Raw genomic sequence first — 21,636 nt, forward strand, 5'->3', positions numbered from 1 at the left:
TGACTGCTACTAGGCAGAGGGAAAGGGATCTTGTGCCACCCTGCTTGTTTTACCTACGCGACCATGGTGATGTTGTCCAACATTGCTTGGATACAGACTGAATGCATGAGCAGGAGAAAGGCCCACACACTTGATCTGGGTTTGACTACCAGGTTAAAATTATGATGACCCTGGAGAGAATAGTCACTCTGGTGTTTATGTGGTCCTCATCTGGCAAGCAGCATAAATGAAGTCTGACAAATGGTGTTACAAGTACATGTGGCCTAGCAGAGAAAGCATACATTGCCCATTGACTAAAATGTTTGGGGGGGGGTGAGGGGTGCAGAAAAGAGTGGGAGGAAAGCTCTTGCTGAAACTGGAGTCCAGTGTCGCTCTGATAAAGTATATCTCTGTGCTGTCAAAGTGAACTTTTCTTTGTTCATGAAAACACTGCACTTCGCCAGAAGATGAAGCAGGAACAAAGTCACTCACCTGACTCTGTGGCTGGAGTGACCTACTACTTGGAGCTAATCATCAAAATATGGGAAAACAAACTGACATCTCAGATGGGCTGCCACCCATCAGTGAATACTCTGAGCACTATTGCTAATGCAAAAGGGAAGGACTCCAAACTAGTAATGTTTCCTGACTAACCAGGAACTGAAGCAATTCTGTAGGACAGATTAATATCTACATTAAAATAGGTGTCCTTCATATTGAGAAGGACGAACCACATTCACATCTTGTGGGGGGGGATTATTGATGCTAGTGTTACCAACCTGAATTTGAATAAGATGTTCAGTTGTCAGAGGGTCCCAGGTCCCAAAAGGATCTCCACCCTGCATCTCTTTTGGAGACTAAGTAGCATGGGAAATAGTAACCCTCTCCCTTGATACTGAGGTGGTACTTGTTCTATTGCCCCTTAATGAAGAAAAAAAATCTGCATCCTGGCAAAGAATCTCCTTGTGAGAGTGGTTCCTGAAGGGGAGTGTGTGAGGAGGGAAGAGAAATTTGATGGTGTAACCATGGTGGATAATTTTTAGCAGCCAACTGTCTGTCATGACAGAGTCCCACTTGTAGGCAAAAAATGAGATTATGAGATTGCTCGCAAAACAGTTGGATCTCGCTCACCTTCCCGTTCTGTATATTTCAACAGTGCCAGTTGTGGATGTCCAGGCAATGGCAAAATAGGATTCCTGCACCAATCCTGGCTGTTTAGAGTAGGGCTCTCATGGTCCCAATTATTGCCAGTATGATGGATCAACTGACAGAGGAGGACCTCATGGCATGAGCCCATACCACCTTTTTCCTGTCCAATCTTATCTGGGGCTCCTTTGTCATGTCACTGCCTGATGTCACACAGACTTCTGTGGGGCCTAAGACTCATCCAAAGAAAAAGCCATATCACTCATCTCCAGCAGTACTGACGGTTGCATCTTAAGGTTGGCAGGTGGGATAGGAGAACAACTCTATATAATAGGACAGTCCCTTCATCTGTTGTAAGATTAGAGTCTGTCCCAATAGGAGGGATTGGATTGAGCAAAGATGTCCGCTCAGGAAATGGAGGTCTCAGATCACCCTGGGGTACAATGAGAATCCACTGGCATGGCCGTCAGTACTGGAGCTTCCCTGGTCATCATGGCAGTTGGCTTCCTCTGGGGCTATGTCATACTGGTAGTGCATTGGCTGTAGAAGTGGATGGGACCACCAGGAGGTATTTATCCCAAACCTCCTTTGTACCAACTTTGTACTCCCAACTTTGGCTGAGTCAGGGAGAGAGCCTCTTTCTTCGGTGCAGTTTTAAATTAAGATGGTTTGTCCTTATGTTTATGAGAGTGCTCCCAGCACTCCTGTGATACCTTCTCCTTAGGCTTCACAATCTTAGCCTCTGATTCCCAAGTTTGTGCTAGGAGGGGCTCTGCCTGCTTTATGAGACTGATGGGGGAATGAGGGGAGGTCACCCCGGCACAGCTTTGATTGGAGACTCATTGCCTTCTCCATGAGATTTTCTGAGTCTCAGTTCCTGACCTTCACGAGTTCTGGGGTGAAAGAGTAGCAGATGCACATATTTCTCGCAAGTGCGTCCTCACCCAGGCAATAGAGGCAGCATTGATGTTCGTCACTCACTGAAATGAATGAGGACAGGAAACAGTTTCTGAACCCTGTGTGTGCATAATTCTAGACTGGAAAGGTGTCAGCCTGCACCACCTTTTATGCTCTTGGTTTGGAGCATGAGGAGAGCTGTGGCACATGTGCAAGCCAGACAGACTCTACATCCAGGTGCAGGGGGCACATGCATATCCCATATGTGGAATTCACATAGGAACCATCATTTGAAGAACAAGCTATATTAACTCATATAAAAACTATTGAGACTATATAAAAAAGAAGTTGGAGAAATCTGTGGACACTGGATTCTGATTCTGGCCACGCACTGGTAAGAAGAAACTGCAGAGGCATTGGCCAGCACTGCCTCTTATGCCCTAAGACTAGAGCACAAGGAAGGCAACTGCGCATATGTGGGCCAATAGACACTGCTTGTTACGAATCTCCAGACCCGGGTGCATGATGTGCATGCATACCCATGTGTGGAATACACATAGGGACCAGCACCCAAAGAAGAGCTGACTATTGCAACTGTCATAAGATCATATTGTACCATTGTACACACTTTCAAAGGTCATTTCTGAGGTTGGAAAAAGCAGAGTCAAACAGCTGAATGTGACCCAGAATGTAAGCGAACTTCCTCCTACTGCTGGGGATACCCCCCTTTCCCATTTTTTCCTCCTTGACTTCACTTACTGCTGGGTGAATTCTGTGCACGCTGAAAACGTGTCCCCTCACCGATTTCTTTGCTTCCCTGCAGAAAGCGATGGGGAAGCAAAGGGAAGCCACATTGGAGCCAGTTACTTTTTTAACAGGCCTGGGAATGCCCATGGGTATAGTTTGTGGAGGGGTAGGGGGAGAAGAAGAGGCATGAGGGAAGGAAGGGGGGGTAGAATAGGGGCAGGAGAGGCATGGGAAGAAAAGGGGACAGGGGAACCTGAGGGGGGAGCAGGAGCTCTGCATGCGGTGTCCCCTCAGCACCATCAGCATCTGGGGCTTCCCCATTAAGCAGGCCCACCAAACCCTCACTCCGACAAGCCCCACCTACCCTGCATCTGGACCACCCCGATGAGCACCCCCACTCCCAACCAGCTGCACCTGGACCTCCACTCCTCCTGAACTGGGTCCCCCCTGCTGAACCCCCTCTATCCAGACCTCCCCACTGAGCCCTATCCCCCCCACACTCCTGCAGAGTCCCACTGTCCCTGCATCCGGAACCCCAGAACGAACCCGTGTATCCAGATTCCCCCACTGAGCTGCCCGCAGCCAGACTGCCCCACATAGAAACCTCTCACCCCACATTTCCCGCACTAAGCCCCACTACATTTGGATTCTGCTGGGCTCAGCCTGCCTGCTCACACCTGGTGCATCTGGCACAGCGGGGCAGGGCTCCAGGGTGTTTCTGGGGTGTGGCAGGTCTAGCCCTTGTGTGCAACAGGGTTGGGTGCAGTCGAGTCCCTGTCCCCGGGGGTCGGGAGATGTGCGCACACATGCAGGATGATCTCCCACTTCCATGCAGCCAGTGGCCTGTGCTCCCCACTGCCATGCTGGAGCCTCCGCATTTGTTTATTGACAAATACAATTTGCACAATTTTAAAATATTGTGTGAAAAAATTTGTTGGTGCAGAATTCCCTCAGCAGTACTTCACTTAATCTGCTATTTCAGCTACTACTGATATTGGAGAAAATACCCTCTTCCCTCTGATAATGTTCCATTTACTAGGTACTTTAATTCTTGAAGTGCTCAACTTTTGGTTTCAGCTCCTCTACTGGTTGGTTCAATTATATTGAAGTATAGAGTGGAAGCATTTCATACAAAACTTCACATTTAAGTTTCCCATTTGAGGTGAAAAGTTGGTATTTCTGCAGTTCCTCAGTTTTGTTAAAATACATTTTAAAATATTCAAATATTGACAATACACTAGGAAACAAGACATTTAAATTATTAAGACAAACCAATCTTCCTTAAAGCAAATGTATGATTTGATGAGGATATTTTCTACTGCATTTCTCTTTGCTGCTACACAATGAGCAGGTTAACACTAGTAAAAGTTTCACTAGTTCTCCACTTTTACTCTTCACTTTCTCAAACTGCACTACCCTCAGTGTTACTGATCATTATACTAGCCAGACAAAGGTTGTTGGGACAGCAGCACTAATGACTCCTTCCTCTCAATGTATACACAAATAAACCATAATAAATTACTGTTTTGTGTGGATTCAGAAAGTTTCTCATTTCACTCTACTGCTTGTGTTTGAAGCAGCCATTTATGCCTACCCTACAATTCTTTTCCCTTGATGCTAATAGAAGGAGGCAGGGAAGCCAAGCTAACAAATATGGTATCAATAGTTGTACTGACATGGGAGACAAAAGTAAACAGGCTTAAGTTTGGTTTTTGTCCAAAACAAATAAGGAGATGGGGGGAAGTGTTCAATACGGAGGGGCACAAAAGGAGAGGGAAACAGTTACTGTGTTTTAGATAACAGTTAAAAAAATACACACATATTGCAATTGCCCTTTAATATTAAAATTAAATAAATTCCTAACAATTACAATCACTAGCAGAGGATCTCAACACTGGGTACTCTTAAACACGCATGTAGTAATTGTGCAAAAAATAGGACTAGATTAAAGATATGGCAGCTTTAACAGATTTCCTTAGTATAATGAGTACTATTTTACTATAGTTAAATAGAAGTCTTTTTTCCCCGAAGAGAATGTCTTACCTTTTGCTGCCCCTGCACGGATGTGCTGTGTTGCTGCAACTCTAACTCCATTAATCCTATTGCTCAATCTGCTGTCAGTTTTCTTTATTTTATCCCTATGTAGGTAAAATGAAAGAATATTTTTCAAAGGTAGTTTTAGCAAAGATAACCAAGTATACTACAAAAGGTATATAATATTGCTTTTATTTGCACTAGAATATTTACTTATGACCTCAACTGTGCTTATCAGTGAACACAGTACCCTACAGAAGTCAATATTGGGATATATCATTGGTCAAAATTGCAACCCGTGTTATTCAGTATATTTAGTAAAGACAAACGAGAAAACAGATGGGAAGTTGGAGTTAGCATTAAAGTTTCTTCAGGTAAGTAACAGAAATATAGCAGAGGCACATACCAGATGGTCTTACAAGCATTCACGTGGTAGACAGCAAAATGGCATATGATTTCAACTTATATGTATATATAACATAATACAAAATAGTGCAACTGGCTTAAATTTTTCACATTGACGGGCTACCAGCTTACAGAAACAGCTGAAGTAATGGTTAATTTAAAGACATCCATCCTCACCAAATTACTGTACGCTAAGCAATGTCAGATTGAGGAACATTTTAATGAAGTGTCCTGGATAATTTTACAGCCTCTAACTTTCACACTGTTAAGAAAAAGGAAATTCCATATCCGTTCAGGATATAGATGAAGTCCACTTTCGACAACAAAACAGTGGAGATGTACACACTGAAATGCTCCTTCCGCTGATGTAACTCCCTTGCTATGCGGACATAATAATGCCACCTTGACGAGAGGGCAAAGCTTATGTCAGTGCAGTTAGGGCAACGCAGTGTCTGTAGACACTGCGTTCCTTACACTGGCTGTTGGCTGTCATTCTTGTCAATTTCATAGCTCCAGGGGATGCTGCTGGGTCTCCACTCCAAGCTGGGCTGCCCCTCAGGCTCCTGGTTTGGGCTGCTGCCTGAGTACCCTGCTGGAAGCCCTGCTGTCCACTGAGGTCCTGGCTCCCTGCCATGAGCACAACAGCCAACTGCACTCTGGGTGTCTGTCTCCCTACAGGAGGCAAGAAGCCCCTGGCAGCTGCCTCCGGCTCACAGCAAAGAAGCCCTAGGAGGCAGCTACGCTCCTGGTGGGAAGCTGTGCAGAGCTGAGAGCCCTGGCTCTCAGTCCCCCACACTACCCCTCTTCAGTTGATGGAAGTGCTCCTGGTAAGGAGACACCACTGATAGGAGGTTAGCGTGGACATCAGCCACCACAATAATTAATGTAGTGTCTGTAAGTCGACTTAACAGATTGATTTAAGATCGTAGTGTAGACATAGCCTAATTCTTTGTCCTTCCTCCATCCCTTACACATTTGGCTAAGTTGCAATTTTGTGACAGATCTCAAAAAAGTGTTTGTAAATGTTAGCTTCTCTTCATATGGAAGAATTAGCTTCTCTTTATACAGATCTATTATTAATTATATTCTTCTTAAATTACAAGAAGGAGTTATGGATTTGTATGTTTATGAGACTCACAACATGCCTGCCTATCATCATCATGCAATTCCAGGCTGAAGCAAATGGATGAAAAAGGAACAACATCCAATGTATCCTTGTATTTACTTACAAAAAGGCAATCATTAAAAAAAAATCTGCATACCTACATTTGACAGAATCCATTTTAAAACCTAGATCTTCAAGACAGAATGAAGCTCAAAACAGTCAGTCAAAAGAGGGAATCAAATTTTAAGAAATTGCTGGAAATAAGGTACAAATCCTCAAATCTCAATGTTAATGGAAACCAAACACTTAGATTAACCATGGATTAACCACATTTTCACTGAGTACATGCATTATATTTAAGTCCTTAGTTACTAGTTGTGAAATTAAAACCTACTTTTCCAGTTGTGGCTTTCCTTTCTTCTTGTTTATTGCAGATAAGCCCCATTTCTCTCCAGCATGCTACAGAACAAATACCATGATGGTAGTCAGAAAATAAAACTCAACAAGAACCAAGCAAAATTTACATTTACATCTCGTATTGGACAAAAGTATGAAGTTCACATAAAGTTTAAATAAAAATTCTTCAGAGGTAGAAATCTCAATAGTCTTTCCCCATTTACAGTTGATGGCAAAGGCTCCTAGGTGCTACAGTATTATGGTAACAAGCATCTTTCTAGAAATCCAAAAGCATTGTATAATGTTTTCTTAATTTAGAATTGCCAGGAATGACATTCATGTGGTCTGCCTTGGCTGAATGGTACTAGCCAATGACTTAATGGGATAAGCATGAGACAGTAAATAAATATATATATTTAATACTATACTAGAGCAGGTTAAACCAGGTTTAAACCAGGTTAAACCTGCTCTAGTATAGTATTTAATGTTTACTCTCTCATGCTTATATCCTATTAAGTCAAGAAGTTGAAAAAGTTAGTGGATTGTAAGATTTATAGAATGTTACTTTGAAGGAAACATTAGTTCACTGTGTATTTTGAAAGACCCACAAAGCTGTTCTTTTGGCTTGCAATATTGCTATATTTGTCAATACCCAACTTCGTATGAATGATGAAAAATAAATGTAATTCCATTTATTGAGATATACCATAGTAAGTATTAGTTACTACATACAAAAATTTTTCAGAAACAATGCAGATGACTCATGAAAAGTTTAAGTACGTGTAACTATCTACCAATTTAGTTCTTCCACTTCTCCAGTAATTATTTCAAACAAGAGTAACTATTATAGAATTGCACTAATATCAAGGCGATGGAAACTGAATAGCCACAAATAAATGTCACTACAATTGTTTTTCAGCAAAAGATAATAGCATTTTAGTTGCATATACAACGCAGGTGTGATACAATGGATACAAACGAAGTGTTAAGTGCCCTCAGTTGAGCCATTTTAAATAGTTGCTCTAGGCTGCTGTTTGCAACTAGGCAAAAAATGATCCTCAAGTTTTGAATCGTCTTCAGTGAGAACCCGTTAAAATAAGCTGTTCTCTGTAGGAAACTGAGTGGAACTGAATATTGACTTTTCCGCTCAGATCTCTCTCATTAGGACATTTTAATTATGGAAATTTAATACATGGCTGTTAGTAAGGAAGTAGTAAGAATTATACAAAAAGTTAGAGGAGGGTTGCTGTAAGTCATGTAGTCACTAACAAGTTCAACTTAAACAGTTTCAAGAATTAATACTGTAATGTGCATAACTAGCCTTGAAGTGAAATTTAATGGTGAGCTCTGGGTAATATCCTCACCTACCATTATGAAATAAATGAAAGCCACTCACCTGATCAAGTAAGTTTGTACAGTGCTCTGGATGCTGTTGAACAGTGCAGTTTTTTCTTCTCCAATCCACTACCCCATTCTGTTCAGAGTGTTTTATGTTAAGGCCATCCAGTGAAGAACATTTTGTACTGCTAGTGCTGGTGAAAAACACAAGTATAAAAAACTTCTGAGATTTCCATAACAGCATGCCCAATTTTGTAGCATATTGGGAAGATAGGTGTTTTCAAAATAATTAAAATCTCTTTCTCAATAGATCTCTAGTTGGAACATGTTTTGTGTGTATTTATTTTTAAACACACAAAAATGGCTGTAAGCTAGATCAACATTAAAATTTACTTTACTTAACAGGCAATTATATACTAGGAATACTTATGGAGTGTGTACATGTGTGGTAGTGTTACTACTGGGGGAATTCTGCACCACTGCGCATGTGCAGCATTTATGTTCCCTGAAGATTTCTTTGCATCCCTGCAGAAAAATGACCAACAGTGAAGCAAAGGGAAGTCACAAAAGCAGTCATGCAACCTTCCCCAGCAGTATATTCTGGGTGTCAGGACAGCCAGCAGAGAGGTAAATCACTGTGGGGCAGGAGGCAGGACTGGGGAAGACCTGGCTGGCGGCTCCTACCCTGCGCCTGGCTCACCTGCTAGTCCTGGCTGGGCTGGGGAGAACAGGACTTCCTCTTCCCCTGCACAGAATCTGGGGCTGGGTAAGACCCACCCCCAGATTTCTCCCCTGGCTGCAAGAAGCTCTGCCAACTCCCCCAACCCCCATCCCGCTTCCTGCACCCATCACTCCTCAGCTGCAGGGGGAGGGACCCCTGTACAAGCAGCTGCTTCCCCATTGGCCCAATCCCCATGCATCCAGACCCCCTACCCGCATACTCTCACTTTCCTGTCAAGCCTCCCCTCCCCCAGACTCAGAACCCACATCATGAACCCCACTCCCCCTGAACCTGGACCACCCCAATGACCCATCTGCACCTAGATCCCCAACCAGCTGAGACCCACTTTCCCAGCATCTGGATCTCCCAGTGAGCCCCACCCCACAGAGTTCTATCCCCCCTACACCCAGACCCCCCCTACTGAGCCCCAAACACCTTCACTTGGACCCGTCCTGCACAGTCCCATTACTGTTGCACCCAGAACCCTGCAACAAGCCCCTGTGCATCCAGATCCCCCCCACACACACCTGGATCCCCCACTGAGCTGCCCGCACACAGAACGCTTTCAACCCACACTGGGAGCCCCTCCACACTTGGATCCTGCCTTGCTGAGCCTGCCTGCCCACATGAATGGACAGGGCCCTTGGGTGTCTCTGGGGCAGGCCCAATCCTTATGCTGTGTCAGGGTTGGGTGCAGCCTCACTGCTGAGTCCAAGTCCCAGGCGAGGGAACGGGGGGTGGGGGAGGTGGAAAGAGCTGAACAGTGAGCTCCCACCTCTGTGCAGCCAGTGGCCTGTGATCCCAGATGCCATGCTGGAGCCTTCACATTTGACAAATAAAATTTGCAGAATTTTAAAATATTGTGCACAGAATGCCCTCAGGAGTATAAATGTGTTCTGTTAGAGAGAGAGTGATTTCTAAAGAACCCTAAATTGTTATATTATCTATTATATGTAGATAAGCCCTTACGTTACACAAAATTTAGGATATTTACAAACTCACAAATCCTAATAGCTCATAGAAATGTTTCACGATTCATTTCCTTTTTTCACACTTAAAAAGGGAAAGTGGTTAAACAGCAGTTTTCTAGATCTAGATTTTTTTTAAACTTGTTTTCCTTCTCCTCTAAACTTCAAAAACGTTGAAAAAGTGACTACATACTTCAAAAATATATACAAGAAAATTAGAAAAAGCTGTGTAGGACTATCTACAAACCACATTTGTGCTCATTTCTACAACCATGTAGCAGAATTTAAAACTATCCCTTTGGTTGCATATTCTCTGTCCCCACACTAACTACTTCTGAAGAGTGCTGAGAAATCTAAACCAGTGTTCTGCATTTACTTTGGACCTCAATGCCTTCCACTCAAACCACATGTGGCAATAGTCAGCCCGATTGATTTATAACTAAGTACAGACACATTGATCAGCATGGACTCTCGTAACAAGATTTCTGATGGGGGTCACCAGGCCATATGGACCTATAATCCACCCTTCATCTGTCATCCACAGATGTGCCCCACTCTTGACTAAGAACAAAAAAAAAAACAATAAAGTGTCTTATACATTTATAACCAATTTTTTTCTATATGACTTTTTGCTTTTAAATACATTTTATAATTAATTGTTCTTGCCAGCTTCATGAAAATACTGCAATACAAAATACTTTTTTTTTTTTTTTTTAAGTTAACAGAACCTTCATCTTACATATCCAATAGGTTTAGTTTAGCCCTAATCGATTAGGTCTACAGACAAAGGTGTGGCATGGAACAAGTTATAGTTTCCAGAGTAAGAAAGAAGGAAATTTAGATGGAGCATGATGAGAGATATATGCATTGTGACAAAGTTCCTCCTCTGCCTTGGTGGGTCCTGCACTTATTGGTGGATTTTCTCGCCTCATAGGTTCACAGCAGCCCTCAGTTTAGCCACTTTCATGGCTCAAATCTACCGTTCACTCAGTTAGCCTCATCACTGGCCAGCACGGGGAAAGGAAGAAGAAAAATCCCCGCAGTCTCTGCTGATCCACCTAGTGGATCGGGGAACAGGCCAGAGACCTTCCCCTCTGGTGGAACCCACAGTCCAGTTCGACTCCTCCAGTATCATGGAGGGATGGGGGAACCCGGGCCCATCCTCTACTCAGGGTTCCAGCCCAGGGCCCTGTGGATTGCAGCTGTCTACAGTGGCTCCTGTAACAGCTGTGTGACTGCTACAACTGGGATACTTCCCCATGGCCTCCTCCCAAAACCTTCTTTATTCTCATCACAGGACCTTCCTCCTGATGTCTGATAATGCTTGTACTTCTCAGTCTTCCAGTAGTATGCCTTCTCACTCTCAGCTCCTCGCACACACCACAAACTGAAGTGAGCTCCTTTTTAAAACCCAGGTGCCCTGATTAGCCTGCCTTAATTGATTCTAGCAGCTTCTTGATTGGCTGCAGGTGTTCTAATCAGCCTGTCTGCCTTAATTGTTTCCAGAAAGTTCCCGATTGTTCTGGAACCTTCCATTACCTTACCTAGGGAAAAGGGACTACTTAACCTGGGGCTAATACAGCTGCCTTCTATCACTCTCCTGTAGCCATCTGGCCCAACCCTGTCACAGTATGTATGTATGCAAAATGGAAAATTAGCTTCTCTACTTACTCTGTGCCAGGAGCCACAGAATTTAAGATACATATTGATACTTACGCTAGATATTTTGCAGTTTCTGGTTTTGCTAGATTTTTTTTGGTCAAGATGCTATAAAAGGTATATATAGAAATGACGAAGAACAAAATGGCAGGCTATAAAGCACCTTGCATACAGATTTTCTGGGAAAGCAAAGCTGCTGTAAAAAGATCATTATATATAAATGCTGTAAGTCTTGATACTAAGATGGCTGAACCAGAGTGCCAGGCATTAAACAAGGATATTGGAAACTTGGTGTAATGCAGATAATTAATAGTACACAACACAATATATATAGGAATCAGAGTCACATATAAAAAAATATATTATAATTGGAAAAATACAGAGAATGGCAACAAAAATGATTAGGGGTATGGAACATCCTCCATATAAGGAGAGATTAAAAAGGACTGTTGGAAAAGAGAAAAGCTTGGAAAAAAGAGACAACTAAGGAGGGATATGATAGGGGTCTATAAAATCATGAATAGTGTGGAAAAAACACTTCCTTATGCACTATTTACCCCTTTACATAAACACAAGAAGTAGGAGTCACAATGAAATTTAGAAACAGCAAGTTTAAAACATATGGAAGTACTACTTTACACAACACAGTCAAGCTGTGGAACTCATTAACAGGGAATGTTGTGAAGGTCAAAAATATAACTGTCCAAAAAAAATCAGATGAGTTCATGGAGGATAGCTCCATCAATGACTATTAGCCAAGATGGTCAATGATGCAATCCCATGATCCAGGTATCCCTAAACCTCCAACTGCTTGAAGCTTGGACTCGACAACAGGGAATGGATCACTCAATTGTCCTGTCCTTTTCATTCCCTCTGAAGCATCTGGCATTGGCCACTATCAGACAACAATACTAGGCTAGATGGACCATTGGTCTGACCCAGTATGGCCATTCTTTGAGTAAATACCTTCCACAAAATTTCTGAATAGGCTTATTGTTAGTATTCCTCATTAATAATTCAAGGACTAAAATATACATGGAAAGCATATCTAAGATTTTTTTAAACTGCGCTGGCAGTAAAAAGGTGTTTACATTTACAATGGCCATAAACAAAAGTTAACACTTCAACGCTTTAGTTGATGGGCTATTGTAGGAATATAGTAACTATACTTCCCCCATAGGAAAAATCTGAAAAGCCACACAAGAGGGATGATTCAACAATATGATGAATTACTGAATTACCCGGGGCTGGGGGGAGGTGTGTGTATGGAGTCTTGTACGCCAACTATGTAAGTATTCAATATGTGATTGTCTGATTTATGCCAGAAAAGTTGTGAACCTTTACTGGTAACAGACTTGGCCCCTACCGGGCAAGGGCCTAATCTTGGGGAAAAAGAAAGCTAGTTTGTGGTTATGATGTTCTGTATGCTCCCTGAATAACAATGCCATTTTTTGTAAGACCATCCCAAAATTCTTTGGAACCAGCTAGTTATCTTTCAAATCTCATTCCCAAGGCTTAATACCAAGGAACATGGATTACCTTTGGAAAAGAAATGTATGAGTTACCTGATGTACATGTTAGGCAACTACATTTTTTAAAAACATGTTTTAGGAAGAATTATCCAGGGATGTCTTCCAACTGAACTACTTTCTTCTTAAAGTTTTAATATTAGGACAACTTAATATACCTTAAGACAGTTTGAAAAAGCCTTGATCGAAAAGGAAACTTACATGTCCCTAAAGTTTCAAGCAACTAATAAATATGAATTTATTTAAGTTTGACTTTAAAGTAGACATGCTAGTTTTGCAAACCTTAATACCTACTTGGCAACAGGACTTTTCCCATTATGTTTTTTGTGGACTGATGTGTGCTGCATTACATCTGGGGGGGGAAAAAAACACAAATCAGCAATTCCAATAGTAACAATTGTTTCTATTACAAGTCAATCCAGGAAAATAACCCAACCAGTAAAGGTTCTCGACTATATTTCACTGAATGTTTTGGTAGTGACAGGAAAGACAAATGCTACTATAAATACAGATCCCAGTTTTACAATCTGATCCACATGAGAGGACCCCGTACACTTGCACAGAAGGCCACTCAAGTCAACAAACAATGCATGGAAGCAGGGGTCATTTGACATGGTTCAGATGGCTGGACTGGGGACCTTCATCCTGTTTCCCAGAAAAGTTACAAAAATAGCAAAAAGCACACAGAGAAGTGAACACTTCATAAGCAACTGGGATTATTTTCTCACCAACAGACTAACCATAGGTGCCCTGGTTGGGTCAGCAGATGTTGCCAGATTTAGCTTAATGGAATAGGGGAAAAAAAACAAACAAAAAAACCCACCACAGTCAAATCAAAATGAAAAATGGAAATCTGTTTCCTTTCTCCAACTCCTGGATATTGCCCCAGAAGGTTAATAAGGTACTGGTAGGTGATGAACTGCTGAATGAGTAAGTTCCTGCATTGATATAATGCATTTAGAATCTGAGATTAGTTACAATTTAAGCCAACCTTAAAAATAATAGCATGTAGATGTGGAAAAATGTTCATTATTTTTAACCGTAAGTCCTTGGAGCAGTGACCTTGTCTTTTTACCTCTCTGAAGTACAGTATATTTATTATACTGCCAAAAGTAAAATTTCCCCAGGCCAACTGCTGCTGATTTTTGGCTTCTAAGTAACATCTTTGACTCCTTTGCTATTATTTCTGGGTTTTTCGATTTTTCTTTTGAAAGTTGCTATCATTTGCCTCAACTCCCTTAAAGATGCAGTTCAGAACAAGATCAAAATAGAGATCCAACTAGAAGCCTGAAGGCAGAGTGAGAATTGGACTTATTTGGAAAGTACAAAGTTTAAAAGCATTATCAAAGTTTACTCAAATGGCATTAAGCATGTACTCAAATGCATCTGAAATTTTAAAGTGGAAAAAGTTCTCATTTAAGGACAATATAAAGACAATTTGAACTATTTTCAAATGCATTCCAGAGTTTTCTTACTGTTATGTGTTTTAAGATAAATCAGTGCAATGGGTGGCATTTTCTTTCGAGAACAGAAAAAAGCTTTTCTGAATTGCATATAGTTTTCCAGTGGTAGAAGATATTGTCTCTGCCTTGAAGGGAACAAAATTTGATACAAATCAACCAACCCTGGCATTTACAGTACAGAACTTTAAGAATCCCATTTTGCCAATGCATTGCAACAGAAACACAATGCGAGGATCCACTGGATAATGTATCTCCTTAACAGGGACCTGACCAAATAGCTTACTGGATATAACTGGTTGATAAAAGGAAGAGATACTTTGAAAAAGTGCTATTTTGTATTACCGCAGTACTATGGTGAAATAGCTAAAATTAAAGATAGTAACATTTCTACTAAAGGAGCAAGCAACCTATTGTGAGCTCTTATGAAACTGGAGGTTAAACAGGAATGTAGTCTTCTTGTCTCTTTAGCATTCCTACCTGATAGCCCACGCTGCTGCTGTCTTTTTTCACATTTCTTTATTTGAAAAGAGATTCAGAAAAGTTGCATCCAAAAGTACATCACACTCCACCTTGCATATCAGCATAAGAGGATAGGAATGGTAACAGTGTGTGCTAACAAAGAGTATGGTTTAACAGTCCTTTGTGTTGCATGCCCTCCTTTGCCTATCGAAAAGTCAAACTCGCGTACTGCTCAAATGATGCAAAACTGGCTTGGCATTCCTTTCAAAATGAGACTACTTATCCACTGGGCTAGTACATCCCATCAAAACTGTACCTGAGAAGTACCAGCTTCCATATCTGGAGTTCATTACCAAGATCAGAAGGATTAGAATCACTGTTAGTAACTGGCCACAATGCTACAGAAGTGCAGCTTTGGGACAAAACTAGAGGAATGAAGTATTTCCACAGAGAGGATCTTCATATTTAAGATGTTTTATAAATAAGTGTCAACTAAACAAACTGAAACAACACACTCAACATTAACCTGGTCGTAAAAAATAGGTAGACACATGAGAGAGTCAAATATCTGTGTGTCCATGTACTAACAAAAACCCCCACAACTCTTCCTAGCTGCTCAACCCAGCCTCTCCAAACAACTCAAAAAGCAACCACACCTCCAAAGCCTTCCGAGTCACAAATGTAATGACCGTATTAGGTTACTGAAAGCGCGCAGTAACAAAAGTTAAAATTTATATAGCAACTTTCATCCAAAGTTTTCAGCACTTTACAAGAGGTAGAAGTCAGTCAAATACATCATTTCTGTGACTATCAGCCTGGTAAAAATTTTACTCATTAATAGAACCTTTGAATATATGAATACCTTCCTCCTGACTTGAAGCCTCTGAACTGTCCTCCTTGAAGTGTTCTGATGCCTTAGCTGTCTTCAAAGAGGGTTGTAAGTTACCTGCAGAGAATAAGTTTTATGTAGTTTTCTAGGAAGATATTACAGCAACTAACTCAGGGCAAAAAGTTAGCTTCTGCAAGAGATACAGAAAACTAGAAGTTAAAGAAAAAGTGTGTGTGCGTGCGCACACACGCATGTGAGAGAGATAAATTGGGGGTTTTATACCAACTTAAAGATACCATCTTAATTTTATCTAGTTGAATAGCAGGTGAAGTTATGTGCAAATATCATTAAAACCAAAAAAGCATACTTTACACAGGTTTGCCAGTGCAATAAAAGCACTCAGCACATATTATAAATGAATTTAAGAAGTTGTGTTTCCTTGCGGTTCTAACACCTTAAAACTCCAATATGACATCAATATGAACTATACCAAGAACATACTCTCAAGACATCAAACCCTTCCAGGGCTGGCCATTTTGAGAGGAGGAGTGAACGAGTGTGCCATTTTAAAACTATGGTGCAGTTTTGACTGTTGGAGATTGTTTGAAGAGGGTTAAACAAACTACTTTAAAATCTCTTTGAAATGGGTTTAAATGCATTTTTGCAAGTTTTGAGTTATTTCTTAATCCTTTCACAATTATAGGTGAAGGTAATGTGGCATTAACTATAGTTGTCTGCCTAATACTTTCCACTGCAAGACCTCATTTGCAGTTACTTAGAATAGCCAAGCCAGCCACCAAGGCTAAAATTTTCTATACCAGGTATCTGCCTTGAGGTTGCCTTTTTTGCTGTCTGCTTCGGGGTGGGGTGGGGTGGGGGGGGAGAATTGGCAAAAACATTTTTTCCCTATGTTAAAAGAAATTCTAACCGTTGTTTTGTTGAGAAACAAAAGTACTCTCATGCTTTGGAACAGGAAATCTGACGGGGTGTTTGCTCTGGAATCATGGATTTTCCTTGACAGGAAAACACAATGAAGATTTGGCTGAATAATAAGTCTTTGGAAACTGTTTGAACATGTGGAGTAGAGGCTTATGGGAAGTAGCAACAAAATTTTCCTGAACACTGTCGATATTGAGCAAGCTTTTCCCCCAAAGCACAATCCAGGCTGGGGCTGAGTAGGCCTTCTGCTGCAGTTGCTTCTCCAGTCTGCTGGGAGGGGGTCGCTGTGACACTGGGAACCAGGACTGAGAGCTAGTAGACCATCTCACTGCTGGTGCCCAGGCATTGTGGACGACTGCTCACTGAATGGTTAGCAATTCAATATATTTACCCTCTATGCCTGGCCCTAAGCCTTATTTACTACACACCATTCAAAACTTTCCTTGAATGCAAATTTATTAAAATTTCCTCATGGGCTTTATGGTGTTTATCCCTATTACATAGGAGTGCTTCACAAACAGTTTATCTTCAAAACAGCCCTGTGATGCAAGATATTCAGTTACTCAACTGTAGACTGAGGGTCTAAGGCAGAGATTCAGGCCAAGATTGTCAAACATGTCCACTAATGTTATTATAGCACTTCAGATGTTCAAAGCACAACTCCTATTGACTTCAGTTGCAAATAATCAGCACTTCTGCAAGTCAAAGCATGGGTGTCTGAAATAGGGCACCCAGAAAAACAGTCACCAGTTAGTTTTGGTTTAAATAATTTTTCCAGCGTAACACAGGAACTACGGGGGGCAGGGGGACAGGAAGAGGAGAGAGAGAACGAACACACTTCTTCAGAGTGGCGCTCAACTGCTTTAACCACAAGACTAACCTTTTGCTTCCTGCAGTACCCTGCCTCATTGGCAACTTAACTTCAAACTTCCGCAACAACTGAGGCAGTAGTCTAGCCCCCCCCAAACCACCACCACGCAAACATGGCCCACCCTGTGCAATGAATGCAGCAGGGTGTCCTTTGGAAAAAGGCGCGATGATATACCTGTATCCTAATGCACTTGCACCAGGGGGCAAAGTGAAGGCTGCATGACCAACATATGCTGCATAACAGATTTCCGACCCGGGAAATCTACTGCAGGATACACATTTGTCAGGGTGGGAGCCCAAAAGAGACTGGACAAGATCCAACACCTTTTGAAGATCAATTTGCCCCAACATTTACACAGTTGGTGCAAATCCTACTTTAAGCACTAAAGCATCCAGCAGCGAGGCATCTAGCAAAACATGAGGAATAGAGATAAGAAACTGCAGCTGATCTGAAGTCAGCCCAGTTGAATCCATAAATATTTTGTTTGAAGTCTATGAAGGTGTTTGTCATTCACTTTACAGGGCTGATCAACATGATATCAGCCTTGTTACAGAAGGCTTCAGAAAGGGTAGTAAAGATGATTAATGTACAAATTAATAATTCACAATAAGTTAATATTTTTCCCTTGTGCCTTGCAGTCCTTTACTCAATCTCTACAAATATATGGAAAGGTCTGCACATTATGCACTAGTTTGCATACTTGCATGGGAGGAAAAAAGATTTCCCTCCCAAAAGGCAGGATCAACCACTGACTGATGAGACTCAAAGCAAAGAGTATGATTCAGTTTTGAACACGCCTACAGTGGTCCTCTTGATAGAGGGGAAGCCAGGCCATAAATAGGTGAGATTCTATGGGGTACCCAAAATCAGGAAGCCCCAAATTGCTAAACACACTAAGTGTTGCCAACCTGCTAGAAACTCAAAGAAGGCAAAGAATATTCTACAGCATCTTCAATCTCATTCTAGATTTGTATTCTTGAGCAGGGGGCAGTGAATAGTCACTTCTACAATGGATAAAAGTAACTTGGTGGCAGGAAGAAAGTCTTAAAGCTTCTTCGTATTATACAAAAGAATATTTAGAAATTTCTTACTGTGAGTGTGCAAAGATTCTGATGAAATTGACTGGAAGAAGTTGTACACTCTCTGACTCTGCAGAAATACCTGTGATGTATTTGAAAATAGCTGCCTGAAATAAAACAGAGTTTTCAGTTATTTTAAAGACATTAGTTTTTAACGTTAAACCATATGTCATTTAAAACCATCCTAAATTAACCATGAAATTTAAAGTTTAGTTTTCATTAACACTTAATTTGGCATAGACAATATAAAACAGTCCATCTTTGTCTTTTGAGCTAGTACAGTATTGTTAGAGTACAGACCTTACAAAGGAGTAGTTAAAAGCAAAACCAATACTTATAAAGAAGTCTCAATGTTAATCTAAAAACATCCATTCATATTGAATTTTTTTTTAAATTCCACATTTTTGGCTTCAGACTAGCTTGAACTCTTTAACCATCTGAAATAATCTGTAACATTCATAAGCAAGACTTGGGGCTATCGGACCATGGAATGTGCGCTCCGGCATCTTAAAATTTTTTGAAACTGAGCACAAGGTGCTACCAAAAATCCAGTCCGTCAATTTATTCTTTTACATGTAGATTTAAATTTGTCTATGGAAATAAATTAGAGTAGTCTGAATATTCTTGGAGGTAAACATGAAAAAGGACTGGATTTTCAAAAGCACTCCCTCAGTGTTCATCTAAATCTGCTCCCACTGAGTCAACGATAAAGCCCATGAGCCTTCAAATAGGAGAAGGCTTAGGCTAACATCATCAAGTACTTTGAAAATCCCAGCCCAAGTTCCAGTTTTTGCTTGCTGAAGAATATTACCCATTTCCATTTTCCAGAAAACTATGCTTTCCATTGCTGAAAAACTTCAAGTTGTATCACATTTAAAACAACAAAAATTTAACTCTGTCCTGCAGTGACACCACGAGGGGAAAAAAAAGTCAGTTTAATCTAACCTGGAACCACAATGCCATAATCATATGGTTAATGCATGGCCTCACAGAACAGTTAACAATGTTTGGGTATCTTAACCACATTTCCATACCATAACATGTTTGGATTTCTTTTAAGTGTAACCTTAACAGAATTTCCTGGCTTTGTAATTCTTTCGTAACCATGCATTACAGCCTCCGTCACCCTATTAGCCCTAAAGATACGTACTCTCCAACCTGAACTCTATTTTAGAGAGTGGGTGTCTTGGAATTTCTATTAAAACCAATTTGGGACTCTCAAATTCTACATATAGCTAGCCTATTGAATTCCATATTCACATGATACTACCCTTATCCATTCTCTTCCAAGCCGTCTTGTTTGTCACTCATTGCCTCTTATCTTACATGAAACTATTAGCCATTTGGGGTACTGTCTTCTTATAGTGTTTGTACAGCTCCGAATACAATAGAGATCTGATCCCTGGATATAAGGCCACCACATAATGTTACCCCAAGACAAGTATTTTCTTGAGTACAGCAGCTAATTATTAAGAGTATCTTCCTAAGAGTGTCTCAGTTGAATATACCTGGCTCTCAAAGATAAACAGTTGCTGTTTCACTTAACCACTGCCAGTCCATTTTGCCTGTAAATACTCTGCTCCATGAGCACAATTAATTCCCACTAAAGTCAATGGATTAAGTCTGGTAGCCACTAGACATTTTGGTATTTAGTTTCATTCTGCAGTACATATTCACAAAAGACGTAAGAGGGAGGGAAGAAAGCAGAGAAAATGGGATCAATGGGGAGAGGAAAAAGAAAAAAAAAAGACCAAGCACTAGTTGAGGGAAGGAAATGCTCATTTGACCTGGAAATGAGAAATCAAATTTTCTTTTCTTCAAAGTTAAGGGGAGGAGGGGAGAGAAAAAGAAAAAAGACAAGGAAAAGAAGAGAAACGGGACAGAATAAGATACATGTTTCCACACGTGACTCATTTTATTGTACTTTTCTGAAGAAGTCCAGAGCCTCTAAGGAAGTCTTATCACAGGATGCCATGCTGCTGACAGCTCACTTGACTTAAGTGGTTCTTTTCAAGGAAAATAATTTGTCTGCTCAGCTGGTTACCTTATTATTGGCTCTAGATCTGGGTGCCGCCGTTCTTCCTTCTTCTGGAAACCCTGATTTAGTGCTCGTAAAATGGTCTTGTCGAACGCTTCAGATGATAGTTCCTTTGGAAGCTGGTGAAAGGGTTCCAAATATGAGTTGCGCATTATCATATTCAAAGTCTTGACAACAGTACTCTTTATATATGCAATTATACTCCTTACTTAGCAGCACTGAGCTTGGATTTGCTTTTTAAAACAAATCTCATTGCTCTAGTACTGCGTACTATGGTTAAAAGCAAAACAATTTGATAGAGAACTGTGAATACTAAAGTGCCCGAGGCCATTTAAATGTTCCAATTTAGCTGGAGACAAAAATGTTAACATTCTTTACTCTAAAACTTCCAAATGATGTGCTGTAGTATGAAAACATGAGATGGGATTCTAATCATGAAAATTTCTCTAAAAAAATTATTGAATTTTTATTTGGGAAATGTTAGCAGTCCAATCTCAATTTCCAAAATTTAACTGAATAGCAATACTGCACCTTTTAACCTCTAGTGACAATCAGTTATGATCACGATGTTCTATAGTTTACAAAGAAGCAGTTGTCCATCAGCAGCATCCTTCAGCATATTTGAAGAGACTGAAGTCAGAGCGCTAGCTGGGAACTGTATGTTATTCACTGGCCAGGAATTAAGAATTTCTTGCACCGCATAAGGAACTATTGCATTAAATAAGAGGTACCAATATGCGCTACTTCTAGGTAGCAACTTAGAAAACTTGACATAGAATCAGAATTTCCAAATAAAAACCTGCAAATTAACACCCCACCCAAAGAGTAACGAAGGCATAGAAAAAAAGAAAGTGGCAAATGTCAGAAGTTGTGTTTTTTACTCCCCACTTCATGAAGCGGGCACTGGTCTCATGGACTAGACCACAGCAGCTAGTGGAAGCAGAGGAAACATGAAGACTCATGAAATAGAATATTCCTAAATCAAGTGTGTATAAAGTGCCCGTCTTCAGCTCTAGGACTAGGTCCTTTCATAA

The 21,636-nt window shown here is 40.9% G+C and overlaps 1 protein-coding gene across 3 annotated transcripts in view; it reads right to left on the reverse strand.

Moving 5' to 3' along the window:
* ZCCHC2 (zinc finger CCHC-type containing 2) overlaps window positions 1–21,636 on the reverse strand; it is a 73,447-nt gene that overhangs the window by 20,839 nt on the left and 30,972 nt on the right. For 2 of the 3 annotated variants that reach the window (XM_048839713.2, XM_048839708.2), the window contains exons 5-11: window positions 20,609–20,721; window positions 18,577–18,671; window positions 15,709–15,792; window positions 13,219–13,276; window positions 8,106–8,241; window positions 6,708–6,772; window positions 4,813–4,907 (exon numbers count right to left, since the gene is read on the reverse strand). In XM_048839713.2, coding sequence (XP_048695670.1) covers window positions 4,813–4,907; window positions 6,708–6,772; window positions 8,106–8,241; window positions 13,219–13,276; window positions 15,709–15,792; window positions 18,577–18,671; window positions 20,609–20,721 — 646 coding nt within the window. The remainder of the gene's footprint in view (window positions 1–4,812; window positions 4,908–6,707; window positions 6,773–8,105; window positions 8,242–13,218; window positions 13,277–15,708; window positions 15,793–18,576; window positions 18,672–20,608; window positions 20,722–21,636) is intronic. The other variant, XM_048839712.2, reaches the window with a different exon arrangement.

This window comes from Caretta caretta, chromosome 2 (genome assembly GCF_965140235.1).
Source record: "Caretta caretta isolate rCarCar2 chromosome 2, rCarCar1.hap1, whole genome shotgun sequence".
Lineage (NCBI taxonomy): Eukaryota > Metazoa > Chordata > Testudines > Cheloniidae > Caretta > Caretta caretta.